Source organism: Heterodontus francisci, chromosome 12 (genome assembly GCF_036365525.1).
Source record: "Heterodontus francisci isolate sHetFra1 chromosome 12, sHetFra1.hap1, whole genome shotgun sequence".
Taxonomy (NCBI): Eukaryota; Metazoa; Chordata; class Chondrichthyes; order Heterodontiformes; family Heterodontidae; genus Heterodontus; species Heterodontus francisci.
Genome location: NC_090382.1, coordinates 26,080,158 through 26,098,851, shown reverse-complemented (window position 1 = coordinate 26,098,851; position 18,694 = coordinate 26,080,158). Strand labels below are relative to the sequence as shown.

Genomic DNA, 18,694 nt, shown 5'->3' with positions numbered 1-18,694 from the left:
TAGGTTAAGGGATAGGTCAATAGAGATGTAGCGGCAGACTTTTAAGGAGATACTTCAGAATACACAGAATAGATACATTTCAACGAGAAAGAAAAATTCCAAAGGTGGGACCCACCATCCGTAGCTAACTAAAACAGTTAAAGATAGTATCAAACTTAAAGAAAAAGCCTATAACTGCACACAGATCGGTGGCAGATCAGAAGATTGGACAGAATATAAAAAACAGTAAAGAATGACTAAAAGATTGATAAGGAAGGTATTAGAGTACGAGAGAAAGCTAGCTAGAAAAATAAAGACAGATAGTAAGAGTTTCCATAGATGTTTAAAAAAGAAAAGAGTTAACAAAGTGAGCATTGGTCCTATAGAAAGTGAGTCTGGGGAATTAATAATGGATAATAAGGAGATGGCAGATGAATTGAACAGATATTTTGCATTGATCTTCACTATTGAGGATACAAGTAACATCCCAGTATCAGCTGTCAGTCAGGAAATGGAAGGGAAGGAGGTACTCCTTTACAGCGGCACAGTGGCGCATTGGTTAGCACCGCAGCCTCACAGCTCCAGTGACCCGGGTTCAATTCTGGGTACTGCCTGTGTGGAGTTTGCAAGTTCTCCCTGTGTTTGCGTGGGTTTCCTCCGGGTGCTCCGGTTTCCTCCCACATGCCAAAGACTTGCAGGTTGATAGGTAAATTGGCCATTAGCAATTGCTCCTACGTGGTAGGAATATGGGATTAGTGTAGGATTAGTATAAATGGGTATTTGATGGTCGGCACACACTCGGTGGGCTGAAGGGCCTGTTTCAGTGCTGTATCTCTAAACTAAACTAAACTAAACTACTCAAGGAAATTACAGTCACCAGGGAAGTGGTACTGAACAAATTGTTGGAGCTGCAGGCTGACAAGTCCCCAAGTCCTAATGAACTACATCCAAGTGTGTTAAAAGAAGTGGCTAGTGAGATAGTTGATGCATTAGTTTTAATTTTCCAAAATTCCCTAGATTCGGGGAAGCTTCCATTGGATTGGAAAATAGCAAATGTAACTCCTTTATTCAAAAAGTGAGGGAGACATACAACAGGAAACTACAAGCCAGTTAGCTTAACATCTGTCTTAGGGAAAATGTTGGAAGCTATTGTTAAAGATGTCACAGCAGGGCATTTAGAAAAAAATCAAGGTAATCAGGCAGAGTCAACATGGTTTTGTGAAAGGGAAATTTATTGGAGTTCTTTGAGGGAATTGCATGTGCTGTGGATAAAGGGGAACTGCTGGATGTACTGCATTTAGATTTCCAGAAGGCAGTTGATAAGGTGCCACATCAAAGGTTATTGCAGAAAATAAAAGCTCATGGTGTACAGGTAACATATTGGCATGGATAGAAGATTGGCTAGCTAACAGGAAACAGACAGCAGGCATAAATGTGTCATTTTCTGGTTGGCAAGATGTAACGAGTGGTGTGCCACAGGGATCAGTGCTGGGGCCTCAACTTTTTACAATTTACATAAATGACTTAGATGAAGAGACTGAAGTTATGGTTGCTAAATTTGCTAATGACACAAAGGTAGGTGGGAATGTAACTTGTGAAGAGGACATAATGAGGCTACAAAGGGATATAGATAGGTTAAGTGAGTGGGCAAAGACCTGGCAAATGGAGTATAATGTGGGAAAGTGGGAAATTGTCCACTTTGGTAGGAAGAATAAAAAAAGAAGCATATCATCTAAATGGTGAGAGATTGCAGAGCTCTGAGACGCAGAGGAATCTGGGTGTCCTAGTACATGAATCACAAAAGGTTAGTATGCAGGTACAGCACGTAATTAGGAAAGCTAATAGAATGTCATTGTTTATCGCGAGGGGAATTGAATACAAAAGTAGGCAGTTCTGAAGAAGGGTCTCTGACCTGAAACGTTAACTGTGCTTCTCTCTGCATAGATGCTGCCAGACCTGCTGAGTATTTCCAGCATTTCTTGTTTTTATTTCAGATTTCCAGCATCCGCAGTATTTTGCTTTTATTACAAAAGTAGGGAGGTTATGCTTCAGCCATACAGGGCATTGGTGAGACCACATCTGGAGTACTGTGTACAGTACTGGTCTCCTTATTTAAGGAAGGATGTAAATGCATTGGAGTCAGTACAGAGAAGGTTTACGAGACTAATACCTGGAATGAGCAGGCTGTCTTATGAGGAAAGATTGGACAGGCTAGGCTTGTGTCCACTGGAATTTAGAAGAGTAAGAGGGGACTTGATTGAAACATATAAGATCCTGAGGAGTCTTGACAGGGTGGGTATGGAAAGAATGTTTTCCCTTATGGGAGAATCTAGAACTTGGGGTCACTGTTTAAAAATAAGGGGTCGCCCATTTAAGACAGAGACGAGGAGAAATGTTTTCTCTCAGAGGGTCGTGAGTCTTTGGAATTCTCTTCCTCAAAAGGTGATGGAAGCAGAGTCTTTGAATATTTTTAAGGCAGAGGTAGATAGATTCTTGATAAGCAAGGGGGTGAAAGGTTATCGGAGGTAGGTGAAAATCTGGAGTAATCAGTTAAGCCATGAACTTACTGAATAGCCTACTCCTGCTCCTAATTCGTATGTTCGTATATTTATATGTTGATATAGATATTTAAAATCATGAGGAATTTAGATAGAGTGAATAAACAGAAACATACCAATAGCTGAAGGGCCGATAGATGAACTAGTGGCACAGATAGAGGCACATGGTTTAGATCTAATCGCCATTACAGAGACATGGTTACATGGTGATCAAGGTTACGTCATAAATATTCCAGGGTACACAATATTTCGGAAAGGCAGACAGAATAGCAAAGGAGGAGGGATAGCATTGATGGTCAAGGATGACATCAGGGCATTAGTGAGAAAAGACAGAAACATAGAGACATAGAAAGTAGGAGCAGGAGTAGGCCATTCGGCCCTTCGAGCCTGCTCCACCAATCATTCTGATCATGGCTGATCATCTAACTCAGTAACCTGACCCAAGAGCTATATCTAACTCCTTCTTGAAAACATACAATGTTTTGGCCTCAACTGCTTTCTGTGGTACTGAATTCCACAGGTTCACCACTTTCTGGGTGAAGAAAATTCTCCTCATCTCAGTCCTGAAAGGTTGACCAAGTATCCTTAGACTATAACCCCTGGTTCTGGAATCCGCCACCATCGGGAACATCCTTCCTGCATCTACCCTGTCAAGTCCTGTTAGGATTTTATAGGTTTCTATGAGATCCCCCCTCACTCTTCTGAACTCCAGCGAATATAATCCTAGCCGACTCAATCTCTCCTCATACGTCAGTCCCACCATCCCAGGAATCAGTCTGGTAAACCTTCGCTGCACTCCCTCTATAGCAAGGACATCTTTCCTCAGATAAGGAGACCGAAACTGTACACAATATTCCAGGTGTGGCCTCCCCAAGGCCCTGTATAATTGCAGCAAGACATCCATGCTCCTGTACTCGAATCCTTTCGCTATGAAGGCCAACATACCATTTGCCTTTTTTACCACCTGTTGGACCTGCATGGTTCAGTGACTGGTGTACAAGAACACCCAGATCTCATTGCATATTCCCCTCTCTCAGTTTATAGCCGTTCAAATAACAATCTGCCTTCCTGTTTTTGCTACCAAAGTGGATAACCTCACATTTATCCACATTATACTACATCTGCCATGCATTTGCCCACTCACACTTGTCCAAATCACCCTGAAGCCTCTCTGCATCCTCCTCACAACGCACCCTCCCACCCAGTTTAGTGTCATCTGCAAATTTGGAGATATTACATTTAGTTCCTTCATCTAAATCATTAATATATATTAGGAATAGTTGGGGTCCTAGCACCGATTCCTACGGTACCCCACTAGTCACTGCCTGCCATTCGGAAAATGACCCATTTATCCCTACTCTTTATTTCCTGTCTGCCAACCAATTTTCTATCCATCGCAATACACTACCCCCAATCCCATGCACTTTAATTTTACACGCCAATCTCTTATGTGTGACTTTATCGAAAGCCTTCTGAAAGTCCAAATAAACCACATCCACTGGCTCTCCCTCATCAACTCTACTAGTTACATCCTCGAAGCATTCTTGGAGATTTGTCAAGCATGATTTCTCTTTCGTAAATCCACGCTGACTCTGTCCGAATCTACCACTGTTCTCCAAGTGCTCTGCTATAAAATCTTTGATAATGGACTCTAGAATTTTCCCCACTACCGATGTCAGGCTAACTGGTCTATAATTCCCTGCTTTCTTTCTAACTCCCTTTTTAAATAGTGGGGTTACATTAGCTACCCCCCAATCTGTAGGAACTGTTCCAGAGTCTATAGAATCTTGGAAGATGACCACCAATGCATCCACTATTTCTAGAGCCACTTCCTTAAGTACTCTGGGATGCATACCATCAGGCCCTGGGGATTTATTGGCCTTCAATCCCATCAATTTCCCCAACACCATTTCTCTACTAATACTGATTTCCTTCAGTTCTTCTCTCTCACTAAACCCTGTGTTCCCCAACATTTCTGGTATGATGTTTATGTCCTCCTTTGTGAAGACAGAACCAATGTATGCATTTAGTTGATCAGCTATTTCTTTGTTCACCATAATAAATTCCCCTGTTTCTGACTGTAAGGGATCTATATTTGTCTTCACTAATCTTTTTCTCTTCACATACCTATAGAAACTTTTACAATTAGTTTTTATGTTCCCTGTAAGCTTGCTCTCGTATTCTATTTTCCCCTTCTTAATCAATCCCTTGGTCCTCCTTTGCTGAATTCTAAACTGCTCCCAATCCTCAGGTCTGTTGTTTTTTTCTGGGGAATTTATATGCTTCTTCCTTGGATCTAATGCTATCTCTAATTTCCCTTGTAAGCCATGGTTTGGCTACCTTTCCCATTTTACTTTTGCGCCAGACAGGAATAAACAATTGTTGAAGTTCATCCATGCGCTCTTTGAATGTTTTCCATTGCCTTTCCACCATCGTCTCTTTAAGTAACGTTCTCCAATCCATCATAGCCAACTCGCGCCTCATACCTTCGTAGTTTCCTTTACTAAGATTCAGGACCCTAGTCTCAGAATCAACTATGCCACTCTCCATCTTGATGAAGAATTCTATCATATTATGGTCGCTCATCCCCAAGGTGTCTCACACCACTAGATTGTCAATTATTCCTCTCTCATTACACAATACTCAGTCTAGGATGGCCTGTTCTCTAGTTGGTTTTTCAATATATTAGTCCAGAAAACCATCCCATATACACTCCAAGAATTCCTCCTCTATGGTATTGTGCCTAATTTTATTTGCCCAATCTATATGCAGATTAAATTCACCCATAATTACAGATGTTCCTTTATCTTATGCATCTACTAATTTCCTGTTTAATACCATTCCCAACATCACCACTACAATTTGGGGGTCTATATACAACCCCCACTAATGTTTTTTGCCCCTTAGTGTTTCTGACCTCAGAAGATCATGAAGTAGAATCAGTACAGGTGGAAATGAAGAATAGCAAGAATCAGAAAACACTGGTGGTAGTAGTTTATAGGCCCCCTAACAGTAGTTATACCATTGGACAGAGAATTAAACAAGAAATTATTGGAGCTTGTAACAAAATCAATGTAATAATTGTGGGGATTTTAATCTTCATATATACTGGGACAATGAAATTGGCAGGAGTGGTCCAGAAGATGAGTTTGTAGAATGTTTCCGGGACAGTTTCTTGGAGCGGTACATTGTGGTGTCAAATAAGGATATACCTATCTTAGATCTAGTATTGTGTAATGAGCCAGGGTTAATAAGCAATGTCATAGTAAAAGATCCACTGGGAAACAATGATTATTGAATTCCATGCTAAGTTTGAAAGTGACATGCTCCAATCACAAACATGAATCTTAAACTTAAAGTCAATTATAGAGACATTTTTTCAGTATATTCTCCATGGCAACACCTCTACCAATCAGAGTCTACTTGCAAACCAATCAGCACTCCCTTCTCATACAGTATAAATTTGTTGTTTCCCCTTACATTGGTATTCTTGTGACTTGTCCTGATGAGTGCAACACGAAAAGCTTCGACAAATGTCTGTTTTCAGCAACACTCAAGTTCTGTACTATCAAATGACTGTTTCAAGTAAATTATTTAGGCATGAGAGGAGAATTGGCTAAGGTGAATTGGGTAAATAGACTAAAAGGTATGGCAGTAAATGAACAGTGGGGAACCTATAATGAAACAATTCAAAATGTTCAACAAAAATACATTCCTTTGAAAAACAAAAACTTAGTCAGAAAGACCCTTCTGTGGCTCACTCAGGAAGATAAGGATAGTATTAGATTGAAAGAAAAGGCTTAAAATGTTGCAAAAAAGAGCAGCAAGTCTGAGGATTGAGAGTGTTTTAGAAACCAGCAAAGGGCCACCAAAAGGTTGATAAAAAAGGAATAAAATAGAATGAGAGTAAACTATCCAGTAACACAAAAACAGATTCTAAGAGCTTTTATAGGTATATCAAAATGAAAAGTCTATTTAAAGTAAACGTTGGTCCCTTGGAAAATGAGATAGGAAAAATTATCATGGGGAATGAGGAAATGGCAGAGGCATTAAACAAATATTTTGTATCTTTCTTCCCAGTAGAAGACACAAATTCCATACCAGAAATACACAGTAACCTAGGGGCTAAAAAGAGTGAGGAAATTAAGGAAATTCATATCAACACAGAAAAGGTATTGGAGAAACTTAAGGGACTAAAATCTGACAAATCTCCCTAGAGTTTTCAAGAGATAGCTGCAGGTATAGTGGATGTGCTAGCTATGATTTTCCAAAATTCCTTAGACTCGGGTACGGTCCGATCAGATTGGAAGTTGCCAAATGTTACACCGAAAGGAGGGAGAAAGAAAACAGGGAACTAAAGTCCAGTTAGCCTAACATCAGTCATTGGGAAAATGCTGGAATCTATTATTAAGGAAGTCTTAACAATGCACTTAGAAAAGAACAGTATGATTAGAACAAGTCAACATGGTTTTACTAAAGGGAAATCTGTTTGACAAATTTATTAGAGTTCATTGAGGACGTAACTAGTAGGGTAGATAAAGGAAACCAGTAGATGTCGTATACCTGGATTTCCAAGAGGCATTCGATACAAAAGATTAATCAGCAAGCTAAAGGTTCATGGAGTTGGGGGTAATATATTAGCACGGATATATGATTGGTTAACAGACAGGAAGCAACGAGTGGGCATAAATGGAGCATTTTCAAGTTGGCAGGCAGTAAATAGTGTAGTGCTGCAAGGATCAGTGCTGGGACCTCAGCTATTTACTCTCTATATTAATGACTTGGATGAAGAGACAGAGAGTAATGTATCTAAGTTTGCTGATGATATCAAGGTAGGTGGAAAGATAAGCTGTGGGGAGGACACACAGAGGCTGCAAAGAGATATAGACAGGTTAAGTGAGTGGGCAACAAGATGGCAGATGGAGTATAATGTAGGAAAGCATGAAATTATTCACTTTGGTCTTAAGAATAGAAAAGCAGAATATCTTTTAAAAGGAGTGACACCTGTAAGTGTCGATGTTTAAAGAGACTTGGGTGTGCTTGTATAAGAAACACAAAAGTTAACATGCAGATACAACAAGCAATTAGGAAAGTAAATGGCGTGTTGGCATTTATTGCAAGGGGATTGGAGTACAGGAATAAGGAAGTATTGCTACAATTGTACAGGGTTTTAGTGAATCCACATCTGGAATGCTGTGTGCAGTTTTGGATATACTTACATTGGAGGTGGTACAGTGAAGGCTCACTAGATTGGTCCCTGGAATGAGGGGGTTGTCCTATGATGAGAGACTAATGGGGTCTGTCTTCTCTGGAGTTTAAAAGAATGTGAGGTGATCTCATTGAAACATATCAGATTCTAAAGGGGCTGGATATGGTAGACATTGAGAGATTATTTCCTCTGGTCGGGGAATCCAAAACACGGGGGCACAGTCTCAGGATAAGGGGCTGATCATTTAGGACTGAGATGAGGAGAAATTACTTCACTCAAAGGGTTGTGAATCTTTAGAATTCTCTACCACAGAGGGTTGTAGATGCTCCATCATTGAATATATTTAAGGCTGGGATAGACAGATTTTTGGTCTCTCAGGGAATCAAAGGATATTGCGAGTATGGCGAGCGGGCACGAGTTGAATCCTAAAATCAGCCATGATCATTGTCAATGGCAGAGCAGGCTTGATTGCCCATATGGTCTACTCCTGCTCCTTGTAACCAGAGGGCACAGATTTAAGGGCAAAAGAACCAGAGGCAACATGGGAAAAATATTTTTTAAGCAACAAGTGGTTAAGATTTGGAATTCACTGCCTGATAGTGTGGCGGAAACAAATTCAACAGTATCCATCAAAATAGAATTGAATAAATACTTGAATGAAAAAAAAATGCAGAGATAAGGTGAAAGAACCGGGGAGCGGAACTAACTATATTGTTCTTTAAAGAGCTAGTGCAGACTCAATGGGGCAATTGGCCTCCTTCTGTGCTGCACTATACTTTATGATTCTGTGAACTTATGGTATTTGAAGGCAATTGGTGTCCATACAAATATATCCCAGCAAATCACTATGATGGGGTGTGCAGCAGGGATGGAGGACACAGTTACATTTTCAAGAAAATTCAGTTGTGAAACTGGGCAGAAAGATGAAATGGAATGTTGAAAGATGCAAGATTGCAAAAAAGGGGGGAATAAACAAACATTTAAGGTATTACAATTAGCACAGAGGCTTTGAAAGAGGAACAGTAAACTTCCAATGTCAAGACAATGGCAGAAGCTATTAAATAGAATGTTGGGATATTTTGCCACAATACAAGTCACCATACTGTTATGAAAGTGCTTCCTTTTTTTATATTTTTGGGGACCGATGGTTAAAAATGGTGGAAATGGATTCATTTGAAAGACTGAAGAGATTCCATCGATGCTAGACTTTGGCTTTTATTGAAAGATCACTGGAAGGACTTGGGACTTCATTTAAAAACAAACCCTTACTGGAAGTGAAATGTCTTAAGATCAGTAAACAGCGGGAACCTTGGTAACTAGGGAAGTTGTTTAAAGAGAAGTGACATGTCAAGATTTATGGTGGTCAAGAATTGGTTTCATTTTGGATATTGTTTTGAATCAGTTGGAGAGTAAGCCTGCTAAGACAGAAGTCACCAGCTCATCCTCTTTTCCACTGCTTTGAGAAACCCTGAGAATCCGGTGTGATAGCTAAAACCCCTGATGTAGTGATTCTCCTGGAAAGCCTGCCAGATTAATCCTTGACATCAAGTGAAAAGAACTGCTCTAAAAAGATCCCAGTGAAAGGCGTCTACATGTATTTGAATGTCAGAATAAAGGACCAGCTGGGACATCCCATATCTTATTGTTTTTCTCTTCAAGAATTAACTAGTATTTGGCCAAAGCATTTGGTGTCCTTTTTTTAAAGAGATCTCTGCAGAGAAAACTTCTTTATTTTTTTCTTTAAAGGATGTGTGTTGAGTTAATTTAGAAGGGAACTTTCATATTCCACCCTGTGTTTTAATAAGCTTTGCATCTGTATCAAATAACTCTTGTTTTATAATAAATTAATAATTTGGTTAATTATTTAAAAAATATGGTTGGTGGATTTTATTCTGAAACTAAAATAGCTGAAGTATATAATTGGCTGTATTGGTAACTGGGTAAAATATTTAAATATATGTTGTGACCCATGGAGTAATGGAACTAGAGAAAGACAGTACATTCCTCCATCCTTGGTCATACAATACCATCTCATTTAGAACATAGAACATAGAACAGTACAGCACAGTACAGGCCCTTTGGCCCACGATGTTGTGCCGAACCTTTAACCTACTCTAAGATCAAACTAACTACCTACCCTTCATTCTACTATCATCCATGTACTGATCCAAGAGTCGCTTAAATGTCCCTAATGTATCTGCTTCTACTACCACCGCTGGCAGCGTATTCCACGCACCCACCACTCTCTGTGTAAAGAACCTACCTCTGACATCTCCCCGAAACCTTCCTCCAATCACCTTAAAATTATGCCCCCTGGTAATAGCCCTTTCCACCCTGGGAAAAAGTCTCTGGCTATCCACTCTATCTATGCCTCTCATCATCTTGTACCCCTCTATTAGGTATTTAGGTATTTTGTATTGCAGAAATTATATCATATCAGGAATGTCACTGAAGATCATAGGAACCAATCCACAATTCATCAATGTCATGCTCATTTGAAATTAATTTACTTCACAAAATCACAAGATAGATACTGATGGGTAAGGCCATTTGGCTTTTGTTCATCTATCCAGAAGGAGCCTCCAGTCTCCTACGACCATATCCAACTGTCTCTTTAATGATTCTAGGGTTTTTACCTCCACCACCTTGTGCTAAAGTTGATTCAATGAGTTGATCACACTTTGTATGTAGAACTTACTGATACCAGTCTTAATCTTGCCTTTCACTAGTTCAGACTTGTTCTCCCTTTCTACCATTAGTTTAATTTGAAGTAGTTATGCTTCCCGTGAATTTAACATGTTACCACTGAATCTGTTGAAATATTGCTCATGGTAAATTGCAGGATACAATGCAAGTCCAGTTCATGTTATACACTGAAACAAATCAGAGATAGGAAGCACTTTGTAAGAGATCTGCTCAGAGACAATAAAGAAAATGATAGTGTTTTTGATTGAATGAGGCTTTTTGAAAACGTATCAGTTTTTGTGCTATGGGTACATTCAGGTGTAACACTTACAATGCAAAATTGAACAATATAAATAGGTGGTGAGGAGCCCAAGGATGTAATTGATATCACACTCATCCTGCTAGCTAAATATCATGAGAATTTTTCTTTCTGACTTATGAAATCAAAATATAGGAACAAAAATATAAGAAAGTATGGAATGAGAAAAGTAATTCAGACCAAGTTCATTCCTTCCATAAGCTAGGTACAACTTGTCCAATTAATACTCAACCCAACCAATTCAATCTCCTCAAGAAGGCATCAAGCACAGACAAACATTTCCAAAGATAATATTTTGCAAAATAACCCAAAGATAATCTATCAGTATAAATCCAATCTGAGACCAACTCTAACTAATTTCATTCTTCAGGTGGATCATCCATAGTCCCAGGAGCATCTAAGCTATCATATCCCATGGAGTATTCAATCATTTGTATCTATCTGTACCTCTAGAAACCGTATTCCAATTCTTATTGATACTTTCCATCCCAGACTCATGGGGTGGAGATCTTCTTCATATGTAAGGCTTTTATCGGAATTGAATTTAGGCAGTCTCCGCCCAGTTCTTAATAGGAATGTGCCCACAACATAAAACTGTCCGTATCTCAAAATTAATCACAGCTTGGCTCAAAGAAAGCCATTGGATGGTAGGTGTAGGAAATGGGAAAAATTTCACATGTAAGGGATGCACTTCAGAGGTTTGGTCTAAGAGACATTGTTGGGCAGTTAGAGGGTACTAACCTTAGCCCTGACCTGAGACAGCTTAATGCTGACCTTGGGTGCCTGAAATAGTAAAGTGTTGCAGTCCCTGAAATTAACATTCCTCGCCTTGAGCACAAAGTTCACCCAACAAAACAAAAAAAAAATCCTGACTATCCTTTTAAGAAGAGTTTATTAGACAGCATAAATTGCTTTTCCACTAGTCTGTCTGTCTTTGAATCTCCACGTTCTGTTTGAGACAGTGTTCATAATCCAAGTTAAATGACCTCTATATAGCCACATTAACTTACTCCTTAACCGATTCTTCCATGGACTTCAAAGCCTAAATCTTATCTCCTCTCACTCACCTTATCTCCAATCAGGACTGTTTCAGTCACTATAAATCACCCAGCAGCACTGGAACGCAATACATTGTGCAGCTGCTAATTACCTGCCACCCCAAAAGGTCGTCGTAAGCCTTGAGTGCATTTCTTCTGATTTGTGTCCTTCAGATCCATTCTTCCAACTCGGACTATTTGGCAAATTAGATAAATTTTATCCCGATTCAAATCCTTGTTTCCCAGATCCTGAGCAAAATCAAAATCAGAGTTTAGTCTTATCTTCCGAGTTTATTAATATGAAATCATTTGAAAATATGATTTGAAATCATATTTCCCATTCTGAAAGACTGGTACTAACAAGACTAAAGGTGCAAGGTTATTTCCAAAATAGTTAATAGTGGACAAATGCTTCAATTCTATTGCTTTGTACTGAAGTATTTATTGCTACTAGCTGGAGCAGAGCCCCTTTCTTTCTCCCACCCCACACAATATACATCATCAACCAACTCATTTAAAGTGTGAATCACTCTTTTGGGGTTTTTCTTCAAATTGAACTAAATTATTATATTGAACTTATAAAAAATAAACAGGGCTCCTGTGATGGAACAAGATCATCTGCAAGTCTAATCCTAACATGTGACCCCTCTTTATATAAAATGTTACCTCTGTCCTAAGGGACAAATTTAACATGGTTTTCTGTGGTTGCTTGTTGACAGCACATTTAGCAGTGCTGAAATGCACTTCCTAGCTTTTTGGGGAAATATGAAAATCTGTATTATATTTACAATATAATGCCAAATGACTGGGAGAACCCCCTATGGAAATTCACCCCCAACTAAGGCTAGTGGCCTGAGCTTTGTGACAAAATCAAATCTGTGGAGCTAGTAACCACGGTTTCCCTGGTAGAATATTCCAAGCTGCAGCATTGCCAGATATCTTTGTAAATAGATGCTGGATTGAAATATCACAGATTTTAATCCAAAGTCTTAAAATAAGAAAGGTCATTGGACCTATTAAGATCATTCTTCCTTTTAGGCCTGCTCTACCAGAGACCTAAACCTGTCACAGAAGGATGTGGAACATTTCATCATTGCATCAAAAGCCAAGACAACTAAATTCCAAGAAAATCTAACTGATCTTAAATTCTACAAGTTGTCTTCCTTGATCTGACATTTTCATGGTCCCAGCAGCTGTGGAACAATTATGTTACATTGCATTAGTTATCTTTCACTTGGAACCATGAGTAACCTCCACCACCTAGAAGGACAAGATTACAATATTACCTCTCGGTCACACACCACCTGGGCTTGGAGATATATCATCGTTCCTTCACCTTTGCTGGGTCAAAAATCTTGGAGGTCCCAACCTAACAGCACTGTGCAAGTACCTTCAACTCACAGACTGTAGCGATTCAAGAAGAATGCTCACCACCACCTTCTCAAGAGCAACTAGGGATGGGCAATAAATGCAAGCCTTGACAGAAATGCCCACATCCCCAGAATGAATGAATAAATAGAAAAAAGGTCTGCCTTTTTTGAGAAAATTTCATCAGGGAAAGTTTGATCCTAAGCCTTTTTTGTTGATGGTGTTGATAAATAAAATGTCTTTCTTTGAGCTGCAAATTATTTCCTGATATAAAGTGACCATCCTCTTCTATCCTGCAGCTTGATATATTAATCACCTGCTTGTTAATAGCCCTCTCACAAAAGTTATTAAAGTGATTTCATATCAAATGGATACATTGTTAAAGCTTCAGGGTTATCCTAATGCAGTTTTATAATGGGCTATTATTGCAATTTCCCCTCTTCTTTCCTGAAGATGCCAACTCTTGCTTGATACAGTTTCAAGGCTGATGGCAGCCCTCCAATGACTCACCGAGTGGGCACTCTTCCTATGTGAGCCAGATGGTAAATGTCACAAGAGAATTTGACTATTGAGTGCATAGCAGCTACGTGAGCCATCTTGTCCTGGCTTCCATGTGCAAACACTTCCTGGTAGGGGGCACTGGACCCCAATCAGAAGCAGTAATCCTGTCTGAATTATTCTGCTTCCTAGCCCAGGGTTACTGAGGGAAATTATGGTTCTCCAACTGTTATCTTGGTTGAGCTCAGCCCACTCACCATAGACTGGAGATTAAGTCTGGGACCTTCTGGTCTGGATGACTTTGTATCAAGCTTTGCAGTGCGGTTACTCAAAGCCATCAGGCAAAGCTCCTTGGAATGTTTCTAAATATATGTGAAATACTTGTATAGCTTCCTGCTTCATGCTTGTCAGCCTGGAGATAATTACACCTGTATACATTGAGCCTCCAATTTAAACGTGATCATATTGTACAAAATACGCTTTAATACTTACAGTGAATACCACTTTCAGGTTGTTCAACATGTCGATTTCTTTCGGGAGGCCTCCACTCCCCCATCGCACTAAATAATTCTCACTGGAAGAGAGAGAAGCGAAACATGGGCCACTTAGAAAGAGTTCTGTGGTGTACTCATAGTAACATAGCTGTTAGGGCCCCGATTCACATATCAAAGTGCCACCTGCCAGTTTCAGGTCAACAGGCTGCTCACCGATTTACAGACCCACTTAAAAATTGCATCAAGCAGGCCTCAGATGCCCAAAATGTTTCCCTCTACCAATTTCCAATTGCTAGACACATGCTTTTCAGGTAAGAAATTGGTGGTAGACAGTGAAAAATCTTCCCCTTTCACACTGAGCTTATTTAGGCTCCTATAGTGCAGACTTCCCTAACCCTTATCTCTCTCGTAGGCTTCATCCTAATGTTCAGGTCTTCTCCAATCATAATCATCCTTGTCATGCCCACAGACATTAAGCAGCTCTGTAATAGAGATGGCCCTCTAATACTATAGAGCTGATTCACTGAGTTACACTTGCACCTACTGTGCTGAAAGCAGAGCCTGACAACATTATTCCTCATCAATCTTTTACACTAGTCGACTTCTTTAATGGTACAAACTGAAGTAATTTTGTCCAGAAATTTACAGAAATTATGTAGTTTGTCCAGAAGATGCTTGACTATGAATAAGATGAGGTAATGACCCTCAAAGCACAGTTGCGCGCAGACTCACCTGATGATTGATTGCTTTTGTGGGTCGTACAATGCCATGAAAAGTTCAGAATCCTCGCCTATTCGACACACAAAATTTCGTACAAACACATACAGGCCATGTGTTGGGGATGACGCCATACGGGCGAAGGTGCAACTGTCAGTTTGGGTCTGCGACTGTGGAAACAAGGAGAGTAAATGTGTCTTTTTTCCCCATAACGGTACCTCCAGACAGATGTTAGAGTGAGCAAGCAAACTGCTTGGGGCCTATCACTGCCACTCCTCAATCAGTCACTCAAAGGTGTCGTAATTATAGCTGAGATCACTCTCTCTCCATTTTTCCCTTCCAATGTCACTCACTCTCCATTTTATCTTTCATAAGGCCACTCATCCTCCATTACCCCCTTCCTGAAGCATCATCTTTCCATTTTGTCATTCTTTCATATTGCGCTCTAAACTCCTCCATTTCAGCCTCCCTGTGGAGTCTCTCCCTCCATTTCCCCTACCTTCCTTGGGTAGCCATTCCTTCATTTTCTTCCCTCTCTCCTATTCCCCCACTCCTGTAAATTTTCTACAGCAAATGTCAGGCTTTAAGTATATAGGGACCTAGTTGTCAGGTCTTGGTGTCCTAGAAGCAATTACATGTGATTTCATTTATTTTTGGCACAGCGTGAAGTACATGCTCACTTTGAGAAGCTTAGAAGATGTCAACAAGGCTGATCACCATATATGGTGCTAGGCAGTGAGTGTTAACAGGTTCTCAACCCTGAAAGGCATCAGAACAGAGTCCAATCCTGTTCTCATTTGATGTTCTTCTTCTGTTTGAACTTGGATCTTCCTCAATTCTACATAGAGAATGGTGAGCAAGTGATGAACAGAATTGAGTGATAGAATAGTATATGGTTGTTTTTGAACTTTGTGAGCAGTTAGATGGACCTGAACGGTATCTTCCAGGCTTGCCCATACCTACATTCCAAACATATAGGATATAATGTAATAAAATAGCAGTATTTCCACATTGGACAAATGTCAGAAAATGAGGAAATGTTTTTTCTTCATGTCTAATTTGTCCAGTTTTACCTTTAGAATATTTGGCAGTAGAGGATGGAAAGAGATTTCACTCTGAATCCCCATTGTATTGAATGTTTCTCAGATTTACCTGATAATCAAAGAAGCCTACATCTCTTCAGTGAGAGGGAGAAGGGGGAGAAATGCATAGGAGTTACAAAGAAACAGGCCATTCAGTGAAACATATCAATGTTTACTTTCCATGTAAATACTTCATATTAACCATCTGTTCGTATATCCAATCGCCCCCTCTTTCTTCACCCAGTTATCTCATCTAGCCTTGAATGTTGACATCATTTTGGACTTAAATACTAAGACTGGAAGTGAATAATACAGCCTCCCCACTCACTGTTAAATAAGTTTCTCCTGCCTTCTGTTCTAAATCTCTAGAACACAAAAAATATATCCTCATTTCATCGCAAAAAGGATAATGTTCCTGTAGAAAATTGGAAACATTTGCAGAGGAGGTGGATTTCAGTTTGTGAGTTTATGCTTTCACTCTTGTTCTGGCAGGAACCCGGGGCAAAGTGAAAAGGCCAATATAATGCAAGTGTATGAACCATTTGTTACTCAGATCTTTACTGCAGAAGGTTTCATATCTAACATTAACACTTTACCCCTGGCTTTTGATAAAATTGAAATCAGAACCAGGAGCTGCAATGCCCTATAGAATGATACACAGACGTCATTCCTTTCAACATCATCTCTCCCCCACAGTCCCCACCCCCACTACCCCAAGAGGAAAGTTTCCTTACCTCTTTAATAACCACGATGTAAGCTTCTCAGTATCTTATTATCACATGCATTTGTTTGTTCTTATACTCTTGTAAGATAGCTTTGTTTAGTTGGTAGCACTCTTGTTTCTGAGGCAGAAGGTTGTGGGTTTCAGTCCCTTTTTGGGATTTAAATGTGTAATCTAGGATAATACTTGAATACAGTGCTGACAGCTGCCCCTCAAAACAATTCATTGTGATGTCCTGAGAGCTGTGGTAAGCCACAATATAAATGCAAGTGTTTTCTTTAGGCAACTCTAGGAAAATGACTGCCCCCCTTAAGATGACAATTATTTTGAAATGTTTATAGCTCCTACATCATGACAAATCGAAAACTCAGGTAATAGAACTACTCAAATACCAAACAGTCAAACACACTTAAAATACAATTTTAAATAGGTAAATTTTCAACTTTACATCAGCTCAACCCTTTTTATCCTTATCCCCTAATTTTACTTATTTCAACTGTTAGTCTTCTTCTAACTGGACCAGCCCAATCCAAACTAATGTAGAAAAAAGAAAGAAAAGCTTACATTCATATAGCACATTTCACAATGTCAGATATCCCACTGCACATTAAGTACTATTTAAAGACTAGTCTCTGTTGTAATGCAGGAAACAAAGCTGCCAATTTGCACACAGCAAGGTCCCACCAACATTAATGGGAAAAAGTTTATGTGACATTGATTGAGGGATAAATATTGGCAGGACACTGAGGAAAATTCCCCTGCTCTCAAATTAGTGCCAGTGGAGCTTTTGCATCCTCCTGAGAGGGCAGACAGGGCCTTGGTATAACCTCTCATCCAAAAGCAACACTTCAAACAGTGCAGCCTTCCCTCAGTACTGCATTGAAGTGTCAGGCTAAGTTTTGTGCTCATGTCTCTGGAATGGGGCAACCTTCAGAATTGGAGGCAAGAGAGTGTCCAACTGAGCCACAGCTGACACTTGGTGAGAAAGTCAAAGTCTAAACATGTGCAATTTGCTATTCTAGACTCCTGGCATGTACAGGAAATCAGAACAGAAAATCTCTCCTTCCCATCCTTTAACAAATTTGTTCAGGCTCCTATATCAGAGAGTTTTGTACAGCAGCTTGGAGGGACACAAATAGATGGTATTCCTGTTTTGCTCGCAATTTCCCTTTATATTCTTCCCCCAGTGGCTATTTGAAAGAAAACAAATCTACTTATAAGACTTCAGGGAGCAGTGTGAATCCTTGTCCTCATCCAATTCCAAGGGCATGTTCTGTCATGATGATCACTCGTTAGGTTCACCTGTTCACCTTCTAACCATCACGGCAGGTAGGTACTCTCTCTGGCTAGAACACCTGAAACTGGAGCTCTGCAGTCAATGTTAGCAAAAGTGCAACCTTGAAGCCAAGACCGACACTTCAGCAAGCCCACGTAGTGTGATGATGAAATTGCAGCAGCAGCAAGAAGTTAGTGTGCCAAACAGGAAGTTTTAGATGCAAAACTTCGAAAACTTTGACGATATTATGGATATATTAAAAACAAACTATACAATGACTAATTATTTCTACTTTGTTTGCTCTTGAATCAATTTACTTCCAGACACTGACAGACTTGATTCAACAGCCCATGTTGCAAGGTTCACTGAAAGACTTGTCCTTTCGGCAATATTCTGCTTTGCTCAGAGCTGCCACTCCTTCAGGCATTTAATACCAGTTTCAAATAGAAGAACTTGTCATGGCATGCAAATGAAGCAAATCTGGAGATTTTTGTATTGTGTGTTAATTTTTGCTTAACAAGAAAATGAAAAGTCATTAACACCGGGTTACTTGAATTTAAATGAATTATTCTCAGGTTTTAGGTATGTTACTGAAAGTGTATCAAATCACAGTGTAAAAGAACACTATTAATACACATGGGTGCTCTGATGCACAAAGTAAATTAACCGCCTTTTTATTGTTGCTTACTCTCTCTCCCTCTCTATCTCATTGCTCTCCATCCCCCAATGCACCACCATGTGACCATCCTCC

The 18,694-nt window shown here is 39.7% G+C and overlaps 1 protein-coding gene across 3 annotated transcripts in view; it reads right to left on the bottom strand.

The window, feature by feature from the left end:
• Window positions 1–18,694, bottom strand: part of LOC137375787 (dedicator of cytokinesis protein 2-like) — a 690,449-nt gene that overhangs the window by 589,116 nt on the left and 82,639 nt on the right. For all 3 annotated transcript variants that reach the window (XM_068043220.1, XM_068043218.1, XM_068043221.1), the window contains exons 8-10: window positions 14,880–15,034; window positions 14,146–14,227; window positions 11,901–12,036 (exon numbers count right to left, since the gene is read on the bottom strand). In XM_068043220.1, the coding sequence (XP_067899321.1) occupies window positions 11,901–12,036; window positions 14,146–14,227; window positions 14,880–15,034 (373 nt within the window). The remainder of the gene's footprint in view (window positions 1–11,900; window positions 12,037–14,145; window positions 14,228–14,879; window positions 15,035–18,694) is intronic.